The 21,941-nt window shown below is 37.5% G+C and overlaps 1 protein-coding gene across 2 annotated transcripts in view; it reads left to right on the top strand.

Moving 5' to 3' along the window:
- Positions 1-21,941, top strand: part of DOCK7 (dedicator of cytokinesis 7) — a 248,232-nt gene that overhangs the window by 54,335 nt on the left and 171,956 nt on the right. For both annotated transcript variants that reach the window (XM_062191451.1, XM_062191452.1), the window contains exons 9-12: positions 714-863; positions 12,691-12,771; positions 15,175-15,340; positions 16,945-17,087. In XM_062191451.1, coding sequence (XP_062047435.1) covers positions 714-863; positions 12,691-12,771; positions 15,175-15,340; positions 16,945-17,087 — 540 coding nt within the window. The remainder of the gene's footprint in view (positions 1-713; positions 864-12,690; positions 12,772-15,174; positions 15,341-16,944; positions 17,088-21,941) is intronic.

The raw sequence follows: 21,941 nt of genomic DNA, 5'->3' as shown, positions 1-21,941 counted from the left end.
GTTTTAGTTAAAGAGTTCCAAAAGCAAGTAGCCAGAGAATTTTTTTTTAATTCAAGAAATAGTATCATACAAGAAAAGTATTTTAAGCAAATAGTGTATAAAAGACAAGAATAAGAGTGAATTTTTATTAACATAATTTTCATAAATTCTCAACAGCTAAAAGTTTATTTTTATTTAAAATATTTAAAATATTATCTTAAATAATAGTCTTACTATGATGTTATTAAATTTAGGAATTTTTCAGGAAGCTATCTCAAATAGCATTTCTTAATTTAATGTTCTAAGCCTAATGTGTAGTAAGAACCAGAAGTGCCTTCAATGACTTCTACAGTTAACATATGACATATTATGGATTTCCTTAATGTAACTTTTCTCTAGCAACTTGTATTTGCGCAAATAAAACCTCAGTTCAGAGCCATTTAACTCAATGATAATTTCTTTGTATACTTTATTAGAGGTTGAATATTCAACCCAAAGAATTTGGGATATGATTGTATAGAATATGTTTATTATACTTCCCAAATAACTTGTACATTTCTTTTGCTTTGATTGAGATATATAAATATTGGTCTAAGTGCAATATGGGATAAACTCTAAGTTAGAGTATAATGTCCTAATATTTATAATAATTTAAAGCTGAATATGAATTATTTGCGTAAGTTTTTATAAAATGTACAGATTTTAAAATTTAATGTGCGAAATGTATTTTTCAGATTTCAGAAAACTTTTATTTTGACCTTAATTCTGAGCAGATGAAAGGATTATTACGTCCACATGTGCCTCCTGCTGCCATCACCACTCTGGCAAGATCAGCTATTTTTTCTATCACTTACCCTTCACAAGATGTTTTTCTTGTAATAAAGGTAGGAATAATGTGAAATGTATGTGACTATTTTTTTGTAGTTTCTGTATACCTCTCTCTTAACAACATTGCAAACTTCTCAAGGACAAATATTTGACCTTTACTTATTTTTCATCTTGATGTTCCTTAATGTACTACTGGGCATATTCTGTAGACGCTACCTAATTTTTCTCGTATGGGGAGCTAATACATATATTCTATTATCAGTTTTGTCTGTTGGTATCTATTGAGAGAGGGACTGGGAAACACGTTGATTGATTTTAAGGAACTGGCTCACATGATCATTGGAGCCGGGATGTGTGCAGTTTGTAGAGTGACTGGCAACTGGTAATTCAGGTCAGACCTGAATTGATACAGTAGCCCTGAGTCCAGATTCTGTAGGACCACAAACTAGAAACCCAGGCAGGGTTTGTAAGTTACATATAAGGAGAATTCGTCCTTTGAGAAACCTGTCTTTGCTATCATAGCTTTCAGATGATTAGATGAGGCTCACAGAGTAATCTGCTTTACTTCTAGGCTACTGCTGTAAATGTTAATCACCTTTTTAAAAAATGCCTTTAGAGCAACTTTTAGATCCGTATTTGACTAACTAGCCAGACATCATAACCTGGCCAAGTTAACACATAAAATGAGCCATCACAGGGAGCCATGGATAATTTTATCACTCAGTTCCTAAATCCTATAAATATTTAGAGCTGAATCATGGAAGTTGTGGAGCAGTGTGATCTGGCTGTCAGACAGTTAAGAATAAGGATTACAAATTCTAGAATCTGAATAAAGTTACTTAGCTTTATGTAACTTAAAGAATCATTTACCTTAACTTGACCTTGACTTGAGAGTAACCTAAAATATATTCCTTAATCACTTTATCTTTATTTATATAAAATTATTACACAGAGGTAATGAATTTTATAATAAGGTTATAAAGTGGATTGTCATGAAATGAATCGAGTTTACCCACAGGAATAATGTCCTAATTTGTGGATATATTCCTATGAATTCAGGCTAAAGTAAATTTTAGTTACAGTGAGAAGTCCTACAAGCAAATATTTATCAGTATTGGCTTTTAGAAATTCACTCAAAGAGTAACTTTTAAGTTCTAGAAATGAATGCAAATTGCAAATATACAGTTATTTTATGTGGGGAGAATAGTAGCTTTTCACGAGATAGAATATATTAGAGGGAATGAACTGGTAAGATAAAGATGATGGTTAGAATATTGGCTGCTTGAAAATGAGATTATTTAGTGACAAACTTTGGTTGTCATCATAGATAACCAAAAAGGATTTAGATAGAGACAGGTGTTGTCACACATTGGGTTAAAATTAATTAAATCTGTATTGAAGGATGACTTGATTATTGAAAGGACACACGTTACAAATATGTAGTTTGAGTAACGATCACGTACTGGAGTGCCTCTTTGAGCCCCAAGTTCTCCAGTTATGTTCATGCATCTTAGGAGGCAGCAGATGATGGCTAAAGTTCCTGGGCTCCTGCTACCACAGGGGAAGACTGGATGGAATTCTGGGATCTTGGCTTTGGCCTGGCCCAGTCCTGACTGTTGCAGGCATTTGGGAAGTGATCCAGCAGGTGCATGATCAATCTTTATCTCTCTCTCCCACTGCCTTTGAAGTAAAGTAATAAATAAACATTAAAAATAGGCTAAGATAAATTAAAGATAGGAAATGTTGGATATAAATATCCAACATATAGAAACAGGAACATAAGTCTTGATACATTTATATGACATAGTACTATGGCCCTTGAAACTACAACTTGGAAGAAGTTTTTTGAAAGGTGTATTTATTTTTTTTGAAAGAGTGACAGAGAGCAAGGGAGAGAAAGACAAATTCATCTTCCATCCACTGGTTCACTCCCTAAGTGGCCACAACAGATGGGATTGGGTTAGGCTGAACCAGGAGCCAGGGACTCCACCCGGTTCTCCCTCATGCATGGCAAGGCTTCAAATATTTGAACCATCATTTGTTTTCCCAGGTGCATTAAGAAGGAAGCTGAATTGGAAGCAGAACAGCTGGGACTTGAACTGACACTCTGATACTAGATGCTGGCGTTGCAGGTGGTGGCTTAAGACACTGCGCCACAATGCTGGTCTCTGGAAGAATCTTTTGTGATACAGATGTGTCACATATGCTTGATACAATGTTTAGTGAAAAAGAAGTCTATATAAAATTTTTCTACAATTATAAAGAAAAGAACAAGGGAAAGGGAAATAGTAATTTAAATTTTAGGGGCAAACATTTGGCCTACATCTCACATCAGAGTCCCTGGGTTTGAGTCCCAGCTGCACTCCAAATTCCAGTGGTGTGCACTCAGAGATGTCAAATGATGACTGCCTGTTAAGAGAAAAAAGAAAAAAAGAATTATTACATCTATGTTCATGAGTATTATTGGTATATAACATTAAAAAATAAATTCTGAAGGAAATGCATTTAGGAGGTTTTCTTTTTTGCTTTTTGTATTAATTTTCATTGCGCCTGAAAGATAGAGAGACAAAGAGGGATATCTTCCATCTGCTGGTTTATTCCCCAAACAGCCAGGGCTGGAGCTGTGCTAAGCTGAGATCCTGGAGGGCAATCTGGCCTCCTAAGTGAGTGAGAGGGACCCAACCACTTAAGCCATCGCCTGCTCCTTACAAGGGCGCACATTAGCTGGAAGCTGGATCAGAAATGGAGCTGGTTCTCAATAAGACACTGATGTGGGATGTGGGTGTCATGATCAGTGTCTTAATCGTTGAGCCAATTGCTTACCACATTTAGGAGATTTTCTTTCATCACTGTGGTACATCAGGATATTTTTCGTTTCTTGATAGAAAAATGTTCTTGTTATGTGTATAGCTAATTATGGCTATCTAATACTAAGAATATAAAATCCTAGTAGGATACAAAAGTAAACATTCATTTTAGGTCATGCATCTGAGTTGTCTGTTGGTCAGCCAGTCTAGAATGCATTCTGTTAAGGTGCTTCCACTCTTAAGAGTCTGTGCATTGGTTGGGGGGCATCAGTTGATTTAGCTTAAAGTGTACTCTCTAGGTCTCTTCTAGCAGGCTAGTATGGCATACTCTCATGGTGGTTGGAAGTGCCAAAGACCAGATCCAATTGCATAGGTGGTTTTCAAGTCTTTGGTTACATCTCCATAGTTACCTACCTTCCTTCCTTCCTCCCTCCCTCCCTCCCATCCTTCTTTCCCTCTCTCTCTCTTTCTTTCTTTCTTTTTTTTTTTTAATTGTAGCTACTATTCTGTTGACCCAAAATAAGTCTGTCACATAACAGACCACAAAATCAGTAGGCTGGGATATGTACTTGGTCACTTTACTGAGAGTAACTGTAGTGTCACAAAGGGAAGGAAGGGGTAAGGGAAGTGAAGAGCTGGAAGTTTTTCTATAATCTATAAAGATCTGGAATACTGACATTATGGTCCAGCCAGAATTATTAGCTCCTTGCTCATTTTTGTGTCTTCTTTTTTTTTTTAACATAGTTACTTTCTGTTAAATATGTGAAGGGATTACACCACCTTATTTGGATTATTGTTTATGTGTACTTGCCATTTTAGAGAACAAAAACACAAAGCACATTGAAAGAAAACCACAAATAAAAGCTTGAGTTACAATAAGGTAATGTTAATAAAGTTCACTTAAAAATATTTAATTTTTAGTGAAGGATGACCTGATTATTGAAAGGACAGAAGTTATAAATATGTAGTTTGATTAATTTTTCCGAAATGAATATACTTATGTGACCAGACAGCTAAGGTAAGAAATGAGACATTAACAAAATCTCAGAACCCACCCTTGTAACCCATTCTATTTACTGCTTCCTCCTTCCAAAAATTTTGCCTTTTTTTGAACACCATAGTAATGAGATCAAAGAAAATGTGTTTATTTATCTTCCTTTTCTTTGTTCGTCATGATTATGTGATTAAATCTGTGTTGTATATAGCAGTTTTGAAGTTCATTTTTATTTGTTTATTCTCCTTTTTTTAAGGATTTATTTATTTGAAATTCGGAGTTACAGAGAAGGAGAGGCAGAAAAATACAGAGAGAGAGATCTTCCATCCACTGGTTCACTCCCAACTGGTCAGAATGGCCAGGGCTGGACTGGCCTGAAGCCAGGAGCCAGAAGCTTTCTCCAGGTCGCCCACGTGGGTGGCAGGGGCCCAAGGACTTGGGCCATCTTCTGCTACTTTGCCAGGTGCATTAGCAGAGAGCTGGATTAGAAGTGGAGCAGGGCCGGCACTGTGGCATAGCAGGTAAAGCCACCACCTGTAGTGCCAGCATCCCATATGGCCACTGGTTCGAGTCCCGGCAGCTCCACTTCTGATCCAGCTCTCTGCTGTGGCCTGAGAAAGCAGTAGAAGATGACCCAGATCCTTGGGCCCCTGCACCCACGTGGGAGACTCGGAAGAAGCTCCTGGCTCCTGGCTCCTGTCTTTGGATCGGCATAGCTCCGGCCGTTGCAGCCAATTGGGGAGTGAACTAGCAGATGGAAGACCTCTCTCTGTGCCTCTCACTCTCTCTCTGTGTAACTCTTTCAAACAAATAAATAAATCTTTAAAAAAAAAAAAAAAAGTGGAGCAGCCAGGACTTGAACCTGTGACCATGTGGAATGCTGGCTCTGCAGGTGGTGGCTTTATGCTACACCATAGTGCTGGCCCCTGAGGTTTATTTTTTATTACTTTCTGTTATATTAGTATATGAATGAATGACAGTTTATCCATTTTACTAGTGATAGAGATTTTAGTTCATATAAGCTTGTGGCTTCTATTGGTAATTCTGTGAATATTTGTAGATCATAAGGATAGGCATTTGTACTTGTTTTTATATAATTGGTTTCTAAAATTGACAAGTCATGACATTTATATGTTAGCTTTGATATATACTACCAAACAAGTTTCCAAAGTAACTATAATAGCTGCATTCCTACTGCTTGTGAATATTCGTTCTTGGTATTTATCAGTTTTTAAGATGAAATATAAACCATCTACAAAGAGATATGTGTAGCAAATATGTCTGAAGTAAACAGCTTGATGACATGCTGGGCATATATTCATCACCAATCATTGTTGAACTCAAGTTATATGATATCTCCATCATCCCAGAGGATTCTCTTGTTTATCTTTCTAGTGATTATCACCCCCTCCCACCACATAACTAGTGTTCCAATTTCCATCACCGTTAGCTAGCTTTTCCTGTTCTTGAATTTAACATAAACACAATCAAACAATATGTAGTCTTTTGTACCTGGCTTTCAGTATTTTGTAGACTTTTAGTTATTACAAGTTATCCTGCTCCAACATGCTTGTATTTGCTTTTTGGTGCAAATATGTTTGCATTTCTATTGCATCTATAGATAGAGGTTGAATTAGAAGACCATAGGGTATTTATATCTTCAGTTGTAGTGAAAGCATCCAATTTTCCAATATTTAGTCCAATTTATGTTCCTATCATCAGTGTTTCCTTAACCTTGCTACTCTTGAATTTTATTTTACATCTTAGTTTCATTTATCTTACCTTTTTTTTTAAAAAAAAAAAAGATTTATTTATTTTTATTTGAAATTCAGAGTTACACAGAGAGAGAAGAGGCAGAGGCAGAGAGAGAGAGAGGTCTTCCATCCAATGGTTTACTCCCCAATTGGCCGCAACGGCCGGAGCTGTGCTGATCTGAAGCCTGGAGCCAGGAGCTTCCTCTGGGTCTCCTACGCAGGTGCAGGGGCCCAAGCACTTGGGCCATCTTCTACTGCTTTCCCAGGCCATAGCAGAGGTCTGGATCGGAAGTGGAGCAGCTGGAACTAGAACCAGCGCCCATATGGGATGCCGGCACTCCAGGCCAGGGCATTAACCTGCTATGCCACAGCGCCGGCCCCACCATTTATATTTTTTATATATTTATAGGGTTGTATGAATTTGATTTTAATTTTCAATTTTCTTATAACTAAAGATGAAGAATTTATTGTCCATTTGGATATCCTGTTTTGTGATGTACTTATTCAGATTGCTAAGTTTTAACATATTTGTAAATGGTTTTTCATATAATATACATTTAAAAATACAATTTTTTAATCAATTTTACTCATATAAATTTTAAAATAGTCATAAAATCACTAATACTATAGTAGTATATAATTGTTAACCATTTAACCAAGGTTTAAAACAGAATTTGACAAAACACTGTATTTGCAACAAAGCTGATACACACAGGCGTTTCTTTTCTTTTAATTTTAGCTCCCAAAAAGCATGAACACATTGTATCAAAGAGATACGTGCACCACAATGTTTATGGCAATAATCAAAATATGGAATCAGTCAAGGTGTCCCATCATCAGATGAATGGATAAAGAAAATGTGATGTCTATATATTACAATGGGATATTATTCAGCTACAAAAAAGAGTGAAATAATATCATTTGCATCAAAGTGGCTGGAATTAGAGGACATCATTTTGGGTGAAATGAGCCAGACAGAGAAAAACATACACCATGTTCTCTCTTATATGTGAGAGCTAAAATAAAAAAAAATAATAATCTTTAAGTGTACCGCTAAGTTAATTTATATATATGAGTATATACCTATGCAATCATATGCATTTCAGTGGATTGTTATTACTTTATCTTACTAATTTGTAAGAGCTGTTTATGTATCATTTGTTCACTAATTTAGAGTATCAGTTTTATTATGAATTAGATTCTACATATTGTTGATTCAGTTTCTAGACTTTTTAAAAATAAACTTAAATTTATATAAGGTGAATAAATCTCACATATTTCTTATATTCAGATTTAAGAGCATATTGATACTTTCTACTCTGCCCTCTCTCTTGCCCATGCTCCTACCCCCCCCTTCTTACTTTTAATTTTTACAGTGACATACTTTCAGTTTATTTTCTTTTTTTGTTTGTTTGTTGGTGTGTGGAGTGGACAGTGAGAGAGAGACAGGGTGAAAGGTCTTCCTTTTGCCGTTGGTTCACCCTCCAATGGCCACCGTGGCTGGCGCGCTGCGGTTGGCGCACCGCGTTGATCCTAAGGCAGGAGCCAGGTGCTTCTCCTGGTCTCCCATGGGGTGCAGGGCCCAAGCACTTGGGCCATCCTCCACTGCACTCCCAGGCCATAGCAGAGAGCTGGCCTGGAAGAGGGGCAACCGGGACAGAATCTGGCGCCCTGACCGGGACTAGAACCTGATGTGCCGGCGCCACAAGGTGGAGGATTAGCCTATTGAGCCGCGGTACTGGCCCTTTCAGTTTATTTTGTAATCACAAGCTTAACCCTCCACTAAATAAATAATTTAACAAGTAGTAAGTAGAAAAACCATTATTCCTCAAGAATATAGACAGAGCTGTAAACAATAATCAAATCTCAAAATGTCAATTTCACTAATATATATTTCATTTTCTTATTCTCTGTATCTTAATCAACAGAAGTCAGGGAAAACATATATCTGTCTTTTGGGACTGGCTTTTTTCTCTAAGCATGACAGTTTCCAGTTGTATCTATTTTGTTGCAAAAGACTTGATTTCATTCTTTTTTATAGCTGAGTAGCATCCCATCATACCACATTTTCTTTTCCAGTCATCAGTTGATGGACATCTGGGTTGACTCCATATTTCTTTTAGCTATTGTGATCTGAGCTGAAATAAACGTGGGCGTACAGATAGCTCTTTCATATGCTCATTTTATTTCATTTGGGTAAATTCCCAGTAATGGGATAACTGAGTCATAGGGTAGATCTATTTTCATACTTCTGAGGAATCTCCAAACTATCTTCCATAATGGTTGTACTAGTTTACATTCCCACAAACAGTGGATTACATTTCTTTGTAAAAAAAAAAAAAAAAAAAAAAATCTTAAAACTCTTAGAGGAGGATAGTGAGACACTTTGGAGAAATAAATTAAGTGGGAGCTATTGTAATAGCCACTTAATTTTTTTTTTTTTGACAGAGTTAGTGAGGGAGGGAGAGAGAGAGAGAGAGAGAGAAAGGACTTCCTTCTGTTGGTTCACCCCACAAATGGCCGCTACGGCTAGAGCTGCACCGGTCCAAAGCCAGGAGCCAGGTACCTCCTCCTGGTCTCCCACGTGGGTGCAGGTGCCCAAGCACCTGGACCATTCTCCACTGCCCTCCCGGGCCACAGCAGAGAGCTGGACTGGAAGAGAAGCAACCAGGACTAGAACCCGATACCCATATGGGATGCCAGTGCCGCAGGCAGAGGATTAGCCAAGTGAGCCACGGTGCTGGCCCCGCCACTTAATATTTTGTGGGTTGTTATTTTTAAGTTGCAATTTGACATTTTGATATATTAACTGGAGAGAAATTTATGGCTGCTTTTAAAAATAATTTTAATTGTTTCTGGCACTGTGGCGTAGTGAGTAAATCCAGTGCCTGCAACACCAGCATCCTGTATAGGTGCCAGTGACCCATATAGGTGCCAGTTCGAGACGTGGCTGCTCTACATCCCATCCAGCTCCCTGCTGATGTGCCTTGGAAAGCAGCAGCAGAAGACCCAAGTGCTTGAGCCCCTGCACTCATGTGGGAATCCTGAAAGAAGCTCCTGGCTGCCGGCTTTGGCCTGGCCTACCTCTGGCCACAGCCGGTGGAAGATCTCCTTCTCTGTCTCTCCCCCTTTCTCTGTAACTCTTCCTTTCAAAAATTTAAAAAAAAAAAAAATCTTAAAAAATTTTTTAAAAATAGTGGTAAAATACATTTAAAGTTTATCATGTTAACCATTTTTAGGTACATGGTTCACCATTAAGTATATTCACATTATGTGCAAATTATATCTAAAAGTTTTTCACCTTGTAAAACTGGAACTTTATATCCATTAAGTAGCAATTCTGTTTCTGTTCTCTGCAGCCTCTGCCAACTAGGGCTCTACTTTCTGTTTCTATGATTTTTTTACTACTCTGTGTACCGCAAATAAGTGCGGTCTCATGCAGTATTTGTCTTTTTGTTACTGGCTTATTTAATTTACTATATCTTTAGAATTCATCCAAAGTTATAATATGTATTAGAATTTCCTTCCTTTTAAAAAAAATGCTAATGTTCTCTGGTGCATTAACAGGGAGCTGGATTGGAAGTGAAGCAGCCAGGACTCAAACTGGCACCCATATGGGATGCCAGTGCTGCAGGTGGTGATTTAACCCACTATGCCACAACAGTGGCCCCTCCTTTTTTAAAATTGAGTATTATTACACCTGGTGTATATGCAACCACATTTTGTTTAGCTGTCCATCCATTGATGGATACTTGGGTTGTTTCCACCTTTTTTGTTGTGAATAATATTGTTAAGAACATGATGTGCAAGAATATCTGTTCAAATCCTTGCTTTCAATTCTTTTAGATGTGTGCCCAGAAGTGGGATTATTGGAATATATCATAATGCTACTTCTAATTTTTTTTTATTTTTATTTTTTATTTTTTTATTTTTGACAGGCAGAGTGGACAGTGAGAGAGAGACAGAGAGAAAGGTCTTCCTTTTGCCGTTGGTTCACCCTCCAATGGCCGCCGCAGTAGGCGCGCTGCAGCTGGCGCACCGCGCTGATCCGATGGCAGGAGCCAGGTGCTTCTCCTGGTCTCCCATGGGGTGCAGGGCCCAAGCACTTGGGCCATCCTCCACTGCACTCCCTGGCCACAACAGAGAGCTGGCCTGGAGGAGGGGCAACCGGGACAGGATCGGTGCCCCAACTGGGACTAGAACCCGGTGTGTTGGCGCCGCAAGGCGGAGGATTAGCCTAGTGAGCCGCGGCGCCGGCCTAATTTTTTTTTTATTTTAAAGATTTATTTATTTAATTGAAAGGTAGAGCTACAGAGAGAGAGACAGAGAGAGAGAGACAGAGACAGAGACAGAGAGAGAGATCTTTCAGCCACTGGTTCACTCCCCAAATGGCCACAATGGATGGAGCTGGGTTGATCTGAAGCCAGGAGCCAGGAGCTTCTTCTGGGCCTCCCACATGGGTGCAGGAGCCTAAGGACCTGGACCATCTTCTGTTGCTTTCCCAGGTGCATTAGCAATGAACAGGATTGGAAGTGGAGCAGCCAGAAGTTGAACTGGTGCCCATATGGGGTGCTGTTGCCACAGGAGGCAGCTTTACTCGTTATGCCATAGCGCAGGCCCCTACTTATAATTTTTTACATTTAGGTCTTTGACACATTTTGGGTCAATTTTGTATACCCTAAGAGATAAGTGTCTGACTATTCCTTTGCATTTGGATGTCCAGTTTCTTCAACACTATATGTTGAAAAGATTCCTCTTTCTCCATTGAATGAGCTTTGCACTCTTGTTGAAAATCATTTAATTATGTTGGAGGATTTATATCCGGTCTTTCTGTTTACTTCCACTGGTCTGTATGTTCTTCTGTATTTCTGTGCTATATATTTTGGTTATTATAATTTGGTAATAGGAGGTATGATGCTTCCAACTTTGTGTTTTTTTTCCAAATATGTTGATTATTTAGGGGTCCCTTTAAGATTTCATATGAACTTTAGGGTGGATTTTTCTGTTTCTTCAAAAATCTCATTGTGATTTTGATAAGGTTTACATTTAATTGTAGACTCCTGTTGCTGTTTTTGACATCTTAATCGTATGATGTCTTTCAGTTCATGAACATGAGATTTCTTTCTATTTTTGTTTACTTTCTCAATTAAGTTTTATAGTTTTCAATATATAAATATTTCACTTCCTTGGTTATTCTAAATATTTTTATTTTTGATAGTATTGCAAATGGAGTTTTATTAATTTCCTTTTTGCATTTCTCATTAGTATATAGGTTTTATATTCTGTAGCTTTATTGAATTTATTTATTCTAGCATTTTTTTAGTAGAATTTTTAGAGTGTTAATGTAAAAGATCACGTCATTTGCAGAGGTCGTTTTTCTTCTGCTTTTCTGATTCAGCTACCATTTGTTCCTTCCTTCCTTTTTCTTGCCTAATTGTTATGGGTTTGACTTCTAGTGCTTTTTTGAATAGAAGAGGATAAAGTGAGCATCCTCATCTTTGTCTTACTCTTAGAGGAAAAGTTCTCAGTCTTCAACCGTTGTGTATGATGTTAGCTGTAGGCTTTTCATGTATGGGCTTTATTATGTTGAGGTAGTTTCCTTATATTCCTAGTTTGTAGACTATTTCTGTATTGTAACCATGTTGAATTTTGTCCAGTACTTTCTCTGCTTCAACTGAGTTGATGTGCTGTTTCTCTGTCATTATGTTCATGAATATGACATTGATTTTTGTATACTGAGTAACCTTTGCATTTCAGGCTGCTTTCTTATTTTTTAAAGCTTTTACTTAATGAATGCAGATTTGATAGTTACAACTTTAGGAATATAGTGGTTCTTCCCCCAGTACCCGCCCTCCCACTCCCACTCCCATCCCACCTCCTACTCCCTCTCCCATCCTGTTCTTCATTAAGATTTGTTTTTAATTAACTTTATATACAGAAGACCAACTATAATAAGTAAAGATTTCAATATTTTTCACTCCGTCCCCCCCACACCGTATAAAGCACCGTTTGAGAACCGTTTTGAAGTTAATTCTTACAGTACAACTCATTAAGGACCAAGGACCTACATGGAGAGTAAGTGCACAATGACTTCTGTTGTTAATTTAACAACTAACACTCTTATTTATGATGTCAGTGATTACCCGAGGCTTGCTATAAGCTTCCAAGGTTATGGAAGCCTTTTGAGTCCACAGACTTCATCAGTATTTAGACAGGGCCATAAGCAAGGTGGAAGTTCTCTCCTCGCTTCAGATAAAAGGACATACTTCTTTGATGTCAGGCTGCTTTTTTAAAATCTTAATTAATCTTTACTTCTTTGCTTTGACAGCTAGAAAAAGTCCTACAACAAGGAGATATTGGAGAGTGTGCAGAACCATATATGATTTTCAAAGAAGCAGATGCCACCAAGGTAGAATGCCATGTCTCTCATTTCCCTCACAGTATCACTGTTGTATTTGTGAGAATACCATATTAAAGAATGTCACCACTAACTTATTTTCTGTTGGCCTACTTTTACTCCTTTTTTTCTTTATTTCCTTTTGTCATCAAGTTTGTGTCAGGTGCTATGCTGTTCTAAAACATCCCCCCTACCCTAAAACTAATTGATTTTTTAATTTTTTTGAAAGAACTATATTACTAATGGAGTTTAAAATGTCCTTTATTTATGAGATTTTGCTGTTGATGGAACTTTTCCTAGCAAGACAACTACTTTTAGCTTTTATCTGGTTGCAGATAACTAAGCAATGTAGTAAAAATAGAAAATACTATCTCTGTTTTGCCATTAGATAACAAATTTCTAGAATCTAGATAACTTGTAAAAGCAGAGAAATATTGGATAATTAATAGCAAATTCCAGATTCTTTGATTTAACTACAGGTGATTTTTGGATCTTTCAACACAAGATTTAATATCAGAACAACCAGGAAAAATATGCTTGGAATATTGGACAAACCACCAAAATCTAGGAAATGTTTTGCTTTCTGTTTTTCTGAGGTTCAGAACAAGAACTGAGCTTTCTCGACTAATATAAGTAGAACTGAGCATATGATATAGTCTTCTCTGATCATTGGCTATATAGTTGAACTCAGGGTTAAAGTATACTGGAGAACCCAGGTTGTTATTTTACAGGTTAAATTTGCTCTTTTATATGGAGTTCGTAAATATGGTGCCAGCAGCTTATTCTACTCTTCCCTTACTTTAAAAAAGTTTTAAAAAGTGTTGTTTAACTTATTTTCGTTTTACTTGAAAGGCAGAGACTGAGTTTGGTGTTGGGGAGAGACAGACAGACAGGGATCTTCTATCCACTGTTACATTCTCCAAATGCCCACAGCAGCCAGGGATAGGCCAGACCAAAGCCAGGAGCCTGGAACTCAATCCAGATCTCCCATGTAAGTGGCAGGGACCCGTGTGCTTGAGCCAAAGCCTTCTGTCTCCTAGGATGCACATTAGCAGAATCAGTAGCAATTAGCTAGAATCAGTAGTGGAGCCAAGACTCAAACCCAGGGACTTTTATGTGGGATGAAGGTATCTTAACCAGTGTCTTTTTCATTTTATTTTTTTAAAGATTTATTAATTTATTATTTGAAAGGCAAGGTACAGAGAGAGAAGGAGAGAGAGAGAGAGGCAGGGAGGGAGGGAGGGGGAGAGAGAGAGAGAGAGAGAAACTGAGACTATTGATCTTCTATCAGCTGGTTCATTCCCCAAATGGCTGTAATGGCTGGGTCTGGCCCAGGCCGAAGTTGGGAGCCAGGGGCTTCTTTTCGGCCTCTTATGTGGGTACATGGGCCCCCACCTTCTGCTGCATTCCCAGGCACATTAGCAGGGAGCTGGGTCGGAAATGAAACAGTCAGGACTTGAAACGGCTCTTATATGGGTGCCAGCATTGCAGGCAGAGGTTATTCTGCACCACAGCGCCAGCCCCTTAACCAGTGTCATAACTGCTGACAAACGCCAATACCTTCCCTGACACCTTTATATAGACTGAAAGAATTAAGTATACTTGATATTTAGGCTCTTAAAGCAAGACCTGTTTTGGGGGTGTAAGTCATGCTACCATTTAGCTCTTTTTCCGTATTTTCCCAGTTCTGCATCCCAAGATAGGATAGCATTTTTAGAATATACCAAGCTAACATCCGTCATGGAAAGAGTGTGTGAAAGGAGTGGTATAGGTTTTCTATTTTGAACTCTCGGTTGACTGTTGCAGGACACTGTAGTATTTGTTTCAGGAGTAGTCTAAAAGTTGAGCCAGCCTCAAAATATCTTCCAGAATTCCATATACTGTTGGAACATTAGTCTTTTTCAGAGCTTTGTCCTCTTTAGGTCTTTTAATATAACCCTGAGTTTCTTTACCATTGCCCTGTTTATGCCCTCCATGCCCATCTCACGATGGTTGTAAGTTCAAGAATGCTTCATCTGGGCTGAGCTTCTTCCATTTTTTACAGAGTAGCAAAATTTAACAAATCATAGCCTGGAATATTTTGTAGTTAGCAGTTCTGACAAGAGTGTTGTTTTACTTTCTTTCCTAAAATAGAACTTTTGATAAATAAATATGTTTAGTACTTATTCTCCCTTTGTCCTGAGATGACATAGTCACAAGCAGGTTTTCAAAGACTCACTCTATATATACATTTATAGAATGAAATGAGGTTTTTCAGTGGTTGAGATAATATACTTACTTGGTCTCTGAAAGGTGGATTATTTTTCCATCTTTACTTAGAGCTGAGAATTCTTAACTTGTCCCTTTATATTGTGTGAAATAGCCTTTAATTGCTTTTTTTTCAGATGTAATCATGTGTAAAGTTCTGTTTTGCAGAATAAGGAAAAATTGGAGAAGCTGAAAAGTCAAGCCGATCAGTTTTGCCAGAGACTTGGGAAGTATCGCATGCCTTTTGCTTGGACTGCAATCCATTTAATGAATATTGTTAGCAGTGCTGGGAGTTTAGAAAGAGATTCTACAGAAGTAGAAATTAGTACTGGAGGTAAGAGTGCTTGTATAAAATATTTCTAAATGTATAGTTTTTCTCACTTAGGCTTATTTTATTTGTAGACTCTGCAATGATATATAGCATAAAAGGAACTTTTTTGTCGTTTTTTTTTTTTTTTTTTTTTTTGGCACTTGTGTTGAGATAAAATACATACCATATAACCCATCTATATAAAGAGTACAACACAGCGGTTTTTTCTATACCAACAGGGTTCTACAACCACCTCCACAATCTAATTTTGGAACTTTTGTATCCATTAGCATTCACTCTTCATGCCTCCAAAATCCAGACCCAGTCCTAAACAACCATTAAAATATTTGCTATCTCTAGATCTGCCTGTTGTGGACTTCTCATACAAATGGAATTACACAGTATGTGGTCTTCAGTGCCTAGCTTTTGTCACATAGCATATTGTTTTCAAGATTTATGCACATTATAGCATGTATCAGTATTTTATTTATTTATTTATAGATTTATTTGAAGCCAGAGTTGCAGAGAGAGGGACACACACATACATGAGAGAGAGAGAGAGAGAGTGTGTGTAATATCTTCCATCTGTTGTTTCACTCCCCAAATGGCAACAGTGAACCTGGAACTTTATCCAGGTCTGCCTCATGGGTGCCGGGGCCCAAGTACTTGGTCCATCTTCTGCTTTCCCAGACACATTAGCAAGGAGCTGAATCTAAAGTAGAGTAGCCAAGATACGAACCATATGGGATGCCAGCATTGTAGGCAGTTGCTTAACCAGATGTGCCGTAATGCTGACCCCAGTATTTCATTTTTTTTATTGTCAAATGATAGTCCATTGTACTGATATACCATATTTTATTTACCATTCATCAATTGATAGTTATTTGGTTTATTTCTACTTTTTGAGTATTGTGAACAGTACTGCAATGAATGTTCATGTACGAGCTTTTATATGGAAAAATGAGTATGTTTTTATTTCTCTTGAATATACATATACATAGGAGTAAAATTGTTGAGTCATAAGTTAATTGTATGTTTCACCTTTTGAGGAATGGCCAGACTGTCCAGGGTGACTGCACTTTCCAAAATTTCCACTAGCCCTATGAAAAGGTCCTGCTTTCTCCATCTTTGCCAGCATTCATCACTATCTTTTATTTTACTATAGACATCCTAGTGCAGGTGAAGTGATATCTTAGTGTGGTTTGGATTTGCCTTTCTCTGATAGCTAATTATGTTAAGCACCATCTTCTATTTGTCAGTTAGAGAAATATGTTTTCATGTCCTTTCTCCATTTTTAATGGCTTTTTGTCTTTATAGTATTTAGTTGATGCCTAATTTTTAAATGGATTTTGTTTTCTCATTACTTTGAGAGTTTCCTGTATGTTCTATATGCACATCTTATTTACTATCAGATTTTCAAATATTTTCTCTTTGTGAGTTATCTTTTTCTGATAGTATTGTTTATGGAACAAAAGCTATAAATTTTGATAAAGATCAATTTGTTTTCTTTTTCTCACTGTGCTTTTGGTGTTATGTCTAAGAAAATATTACCTAAATGAAGATTGAAAAAATTTACTTGGGATTTCAAATTTTTTGAAAATTAATACCTTACTTTTATTTCCTGATAGAAAGAAAAGGATCTTGGTCAGAGCGGAGAAATTCTAGTATTGTTGGCAGACGATCACTTGAAAGGACAACAAGTGGAGATGATGCCTGTAATTTGACTAGCTTTCGACCAGCTACTCTGACAGTGACGAATTTTTTTAAGCAGGTATTGTTCTGTCATGAAGGAATTCAGGGGATGTCTGTACATAAATTTCTTTCAGTTTTTGAAAAGTAGTAATTGTACATGTATATCAGTATGCTTTTGAGAAATTTTTTTAAAGACTTATTTGTTTATTGAGAGTTAGAGTTATAGACAGATAGAGGGAGAGACAGAGAGGAAGGTCTTCCATCCATTAGTTCACTTCCCAAATGGCCACATTGGCTGAACTGGGCCAATCCAAACTCAGGAGCCAGGAGTTTCCTGCAGGTCTCCCACATGGGTATGGTGGCCCAGGCCTGCTTTCCCAGGCCATAGCAGAGAGCTGGGTGGGAAGAGGAGCAGCCTGGATATGAACCAACACCTGGCCGGCGCCGTGGCTCAATAGGCTAATCCTCCGCCTAATGGCGCCGGCACACCGGGTTCTAGTCCCGGTTGGGGTGCCAGATCCTGTCCTGGTTGCCCCTCTTCCAGGCCAGCTCTCTGTTGTGGCCCGGGAGTGCAGTGGAGGATGGCCCACGTGCTTGGGCCCTGCACCCCATGGGAGACCAGGAGAAGCACCTGGCTCCTGCCATCGGATCAGCGTGGTGCGCCGGCCGCAGAGTGCTGGCCGCGGCGGCCATTGGAGGGTGAACCAACGGCAAAGGAAGATCTTTCTCTCTGTCTCCCTCTCTCTCACTGTCCACTCTGCCTGTTAAAAAAAAAAAAGAACCAACACCCATATAGGATGCCAGCACTACAGGGGGAGGCTTAGCCCACTATGCCACAGCACACCCCTTTTGAGAAAATTTTAAAACTTTCATAATTAAAATAAAAAACAACAAAAATTAAAACTATAAGAATTTATGGTGAACTTATCATTTTATAATGTTTATGTAAATTTTGACCTTGACTAATGGATGAAAATTGATCTTTCACATATGCTGATATCTTATTTCTCGATTATAATGGTGTAACTTTTCTTAAACATAGTGGGGTTAAAAATTTGCTTTTTCTTTTAAAAGATTATTTGTTTGAAAGGCAGAGTTATAGAGAGGAAAAGGAGAATGAGAGGGAGAGAGAAAGAGAGAGGGAATCCTCCATCACTTGATTCACTCCCCAAATAACTGCAACAACTAAGACTGGCCTAAGGCCAAAGCCAGGAGTCTGGAACTCCATCGGGTCCTCCACATGGGTGTTAGGGGCCTAAGCACTTGGGCCATCTTCTGCTGGGCGTCAAAGTGGCATTCATATGGGATGTTGGCCATGTAGCAGCCTAACCCACTGGGCCATAATGCAGGCCCCTCCGTGTTGTTTTTAAAAGTGAGTTTGTATATCCAGGACATCATTTTCTTGGCAGATTTGTTCCTCCTCTTCAAATCATGAGTCGAGTTAGTAGTTTTCAAATGCTGCTCATGACTCACTAGGGCTAGTAGGTATCAGATTATTAGATAATACCCATTTAAAAGTAAAAAAAAAAAAAAAAAAAAAACAGAATAGAAAAAGTAATAGTGAAATGAATGTAATGAGCTTAAATATTGCTTCAGGAAGCCCTCTTGCTTCTGGATTTTGAGTTAAGTGTGTATGTGTGTGTGTGTGTGTGTGTACTAGATTTTGATTTCAAATGGATTTTTGCTGTGAATCATGATCAGAAAATTTTGAAAGTCTTTGTTATAAGTGACCAGGTGGCCAGAACCCTATGGAGAAGAAAACCTGAAATGGTATGACAAACTGGAGAATTCTACCATCTCCATGTGTTTTAGAGTGGGTCAAAGGAAAAATATTAAGAATTGTGTCAAATTTCCTCTTTCTTAGATGGTGGTCTGAGCGAGAGGATGAAATCCTTACAACTTAGGGCAAGGGTTGGTGGTAGAGCAGGCTTTGAATTGACAGCCATCTAACTGAAGACCTTTCACTGTTAATGTCACAGTGTTCCTAGGCAGCTGCTCTGAGAGATTCCAGTGAGGGGAATAAACAAGTGCTGATGTCTGAAGTGTGATCCTTTCATTACAGACAGTAGTAAAAGAAAGATTTTAGGGAAAGCCTCAGTGATTGTTACTTGGATGAAGTGATAGATCACATACAACTGTGGAAATGCGGCAGTCTGTTTACTGAATACAGTGTCATAACCTTGCATATATGACCGTTCCAACTCTTTCTTCTTCAGTTGCACCATCACTTCTATTTCTATAGCTTTCTTTTCACTTTTCAGCCTGTTTTATCAGTGAAATGAAATTGTAAGCTTAAATCAACAAGTGATTCATCCCTCACCTATTTATCCAGCAGATATATTTTGAGCATTCATCGTGTCCCAGATACCATTTTGAATTTTGTTAACTGGAAGGTAGCACAAAGTGATTATGAAAAATTAAAAATAAATGATTACTGGAAGCATGGAGTAATGGAAAGTGTTTACAGTATACTTTATACCATGCTGTATTTAAAATATGTTTTTAAGCTGGTACAGGCTGGAGCCAGGAGCCAGGAGCTTCTTCCAGGTCTCCCAGATGGGTGCAGGGGCCCAAGAACTTGGGCCATCCACCGCTGCTTTCTCAGGCACATTAGCAGGGAGCTGGATTGGAAGTGGAGCAGCCAGAACTAGAAATAGTGCCCATATAGGATGCCCGTGCTGCAGGCTGTGGCTTATCCCATTACACCACAATATTGGCCCCTATAATATTTTTAGTTAATATTTTAAAGAGTTAGAAAATTATTCATCAGGTAAATATAAATTAATTTTAATAAAGTAAAATTCAAGGCATAAGTTTCCCTTAAGTGAGACACAAAAAAAATTTATGAGAGATTACTATCCACAATTGCATATAGTAATCATGAGTGTTTATGTACAGATTTGAAATGTGTGGAACCAAAATTAATAGAAGTATGTGGAGATTTAACAACAAAATCAAACCCTCACAGTATTTTTAAAGACATTTGCCTGTTGGTGGGTATATAAGTCATCTGTTGCCCAGGGATACACAATAATAAATAAACAATGTAGAGTAAATGAACAGTGTAGGTAGACCATTCCAGGAAACTTGGCTCATTCTCATGTTTGGAATCAGCTTTACTGGCTTGAGTCAGCTTATCTAGCCTAACTTCTCTTGGGAAGACTGAAATGATTCAGATCCATGCCTTGGCTCTCAGCCTGGTCATGTGTCATAACAGGAACAGAAATTCAAGAGAGGGCCAAACCATATTGTGCAAACCTTTTACAGATCTCTGTTTGTATCATGTTTGCTTATTGGCTAAACCAAGGTGTGTGGCCCACCTTAGAGAAGGGAATAATACCCCAACCAGAAGATGGCATGAAAAAGTAAGGAATGGAGGCCAATAATACAAGTTTAATTTAGTTGGCTAAGTAGACAGAAAAATTTTGTCTGGATATAATCTGAAGGTATTATACACAAGAACAATTTAAAGACCTATATTAATTTTGTAATCAAAAAGGTAAGAATGTACTGTTTCAGCAACGGGTAGAACATTAGTAATTAATCATATTAAGTCACTAAAAAAACCTTCATCTTTTCTAACCACACTAAATAAAATAAAAACTATTTTAAAAGTATTAACAAAAAATGTATTACCACTAAGAAATAAAACTCATTTTCCTAAATAATTAGATAAAAAAGGTAAATGCACTTCCTTGATTAGACTTTAATAATGAACAAATGAGATATAATTCATGGTGAACTCACACTAATAAAGTAGCTTTAAATATATTTATTAACAAATCAGATAAAATGACAATACAGAGTATGTTAAAGGCAGGTAGATTGGATCAATGAAATATAAACACTAACTTTTCAATAAGAGACTGAATAAAATCAAGCCCTATTTCAATTATAAGAAAAAGAAAATATGAAGGGTCTCAGTAAGTTAATGACAAATGTGTTCTATGAAAAAACTATGGATTTCAAAATTTTTTTAGCAAAATATCTTTTAATTCTGTTTTCCCTGAAAATTTAAAAAAGACTTATTTGTTTATTTATAAGTCAGAGTTACCTAAGAGAGAGGGAGAGACAGAAAGAGAGCATCTTCCATCTGCTGGTTCACTCACCAAATGACCACAGTGGCTGGGGCTAGGCCAGACCAAATCCAGGAGCCAGGAGCTTCATCTGGGTCTCCCATATGGTTGGCAGGGACTCAAGTACTTGGGCCATCTTTTGCTGCTTTCCCAGGCACATTAGCAGGGAGCCAGATGGGAAGTGGAGCAACTGGGACTTGAACCAATGCCTGCTTAGTCTGCTTACACCAAAACACTGGCCCCTTCCGTGAACATTTTGAAGTACTCTATACAAATTAGGAATTTTGTATTAATTAGATGTCATTTTCTTTATTTTATCTCTCCCCATTAATTGAGCTCTTTTTGAAGTTCTCTTTCTGGTTTTAATATCAACAATAGTTACACATTTCCTTAAGAGAAATTGTTTAGTTTTTTTTTTTTTTTTAATTTATCCAGTGCTTAAATTTTGCATTTTAGAAATTTGGTAGTATAAAGTTGAAAAGATAGTGTGAGTGTGAACTCAAGTGTAACAAATTAATGACTGTCATTTTTTTCTTTATTTGTCTACTTTTTGGTTGTTTTTATGTCTGTATTTTTTTCCTTTTTTTCATTTTCATCTATCTGTGTTACTGGTTTTCTGTACTTTATAGAATTCTGTAATACTCTATAGGGATAGTTAATGGATAATGAATAAATACATACAATAGATAAATATATCAGTCTTAATAAAATTTGAAAGCATAAAAATGAAGACATAAATTAGAATGATTTTTAAAAAGATTTATTTATTTATTTATTTGAGAGAGTTACAGAGGAGAGAGAGAGATAGATGTCTTCCATCCACTGGTTTACACCTTAAGTGACCACAACAGCCAGGA

This window comes from Lepus europaeus, chromosome 5 (assembly GCF_033115175.1).
Source record: "Lepus europaeus isolate LE1 chromosome 5, mLepTim1.pri, whole genome shotgun sequence".
In the NCBI taxonomy this organism is placed as follows: Eukaryota; Metazoa; Chordata; class Mammalia; order Lagomorpha; family Leporidae; genus Lepus; species Lepus europaeus.
The sequence above is the reverse complement of the archived record's forward strand: the minus strand, read 5'-3'. Positions and strand labels throughout refer to the sequence as shown.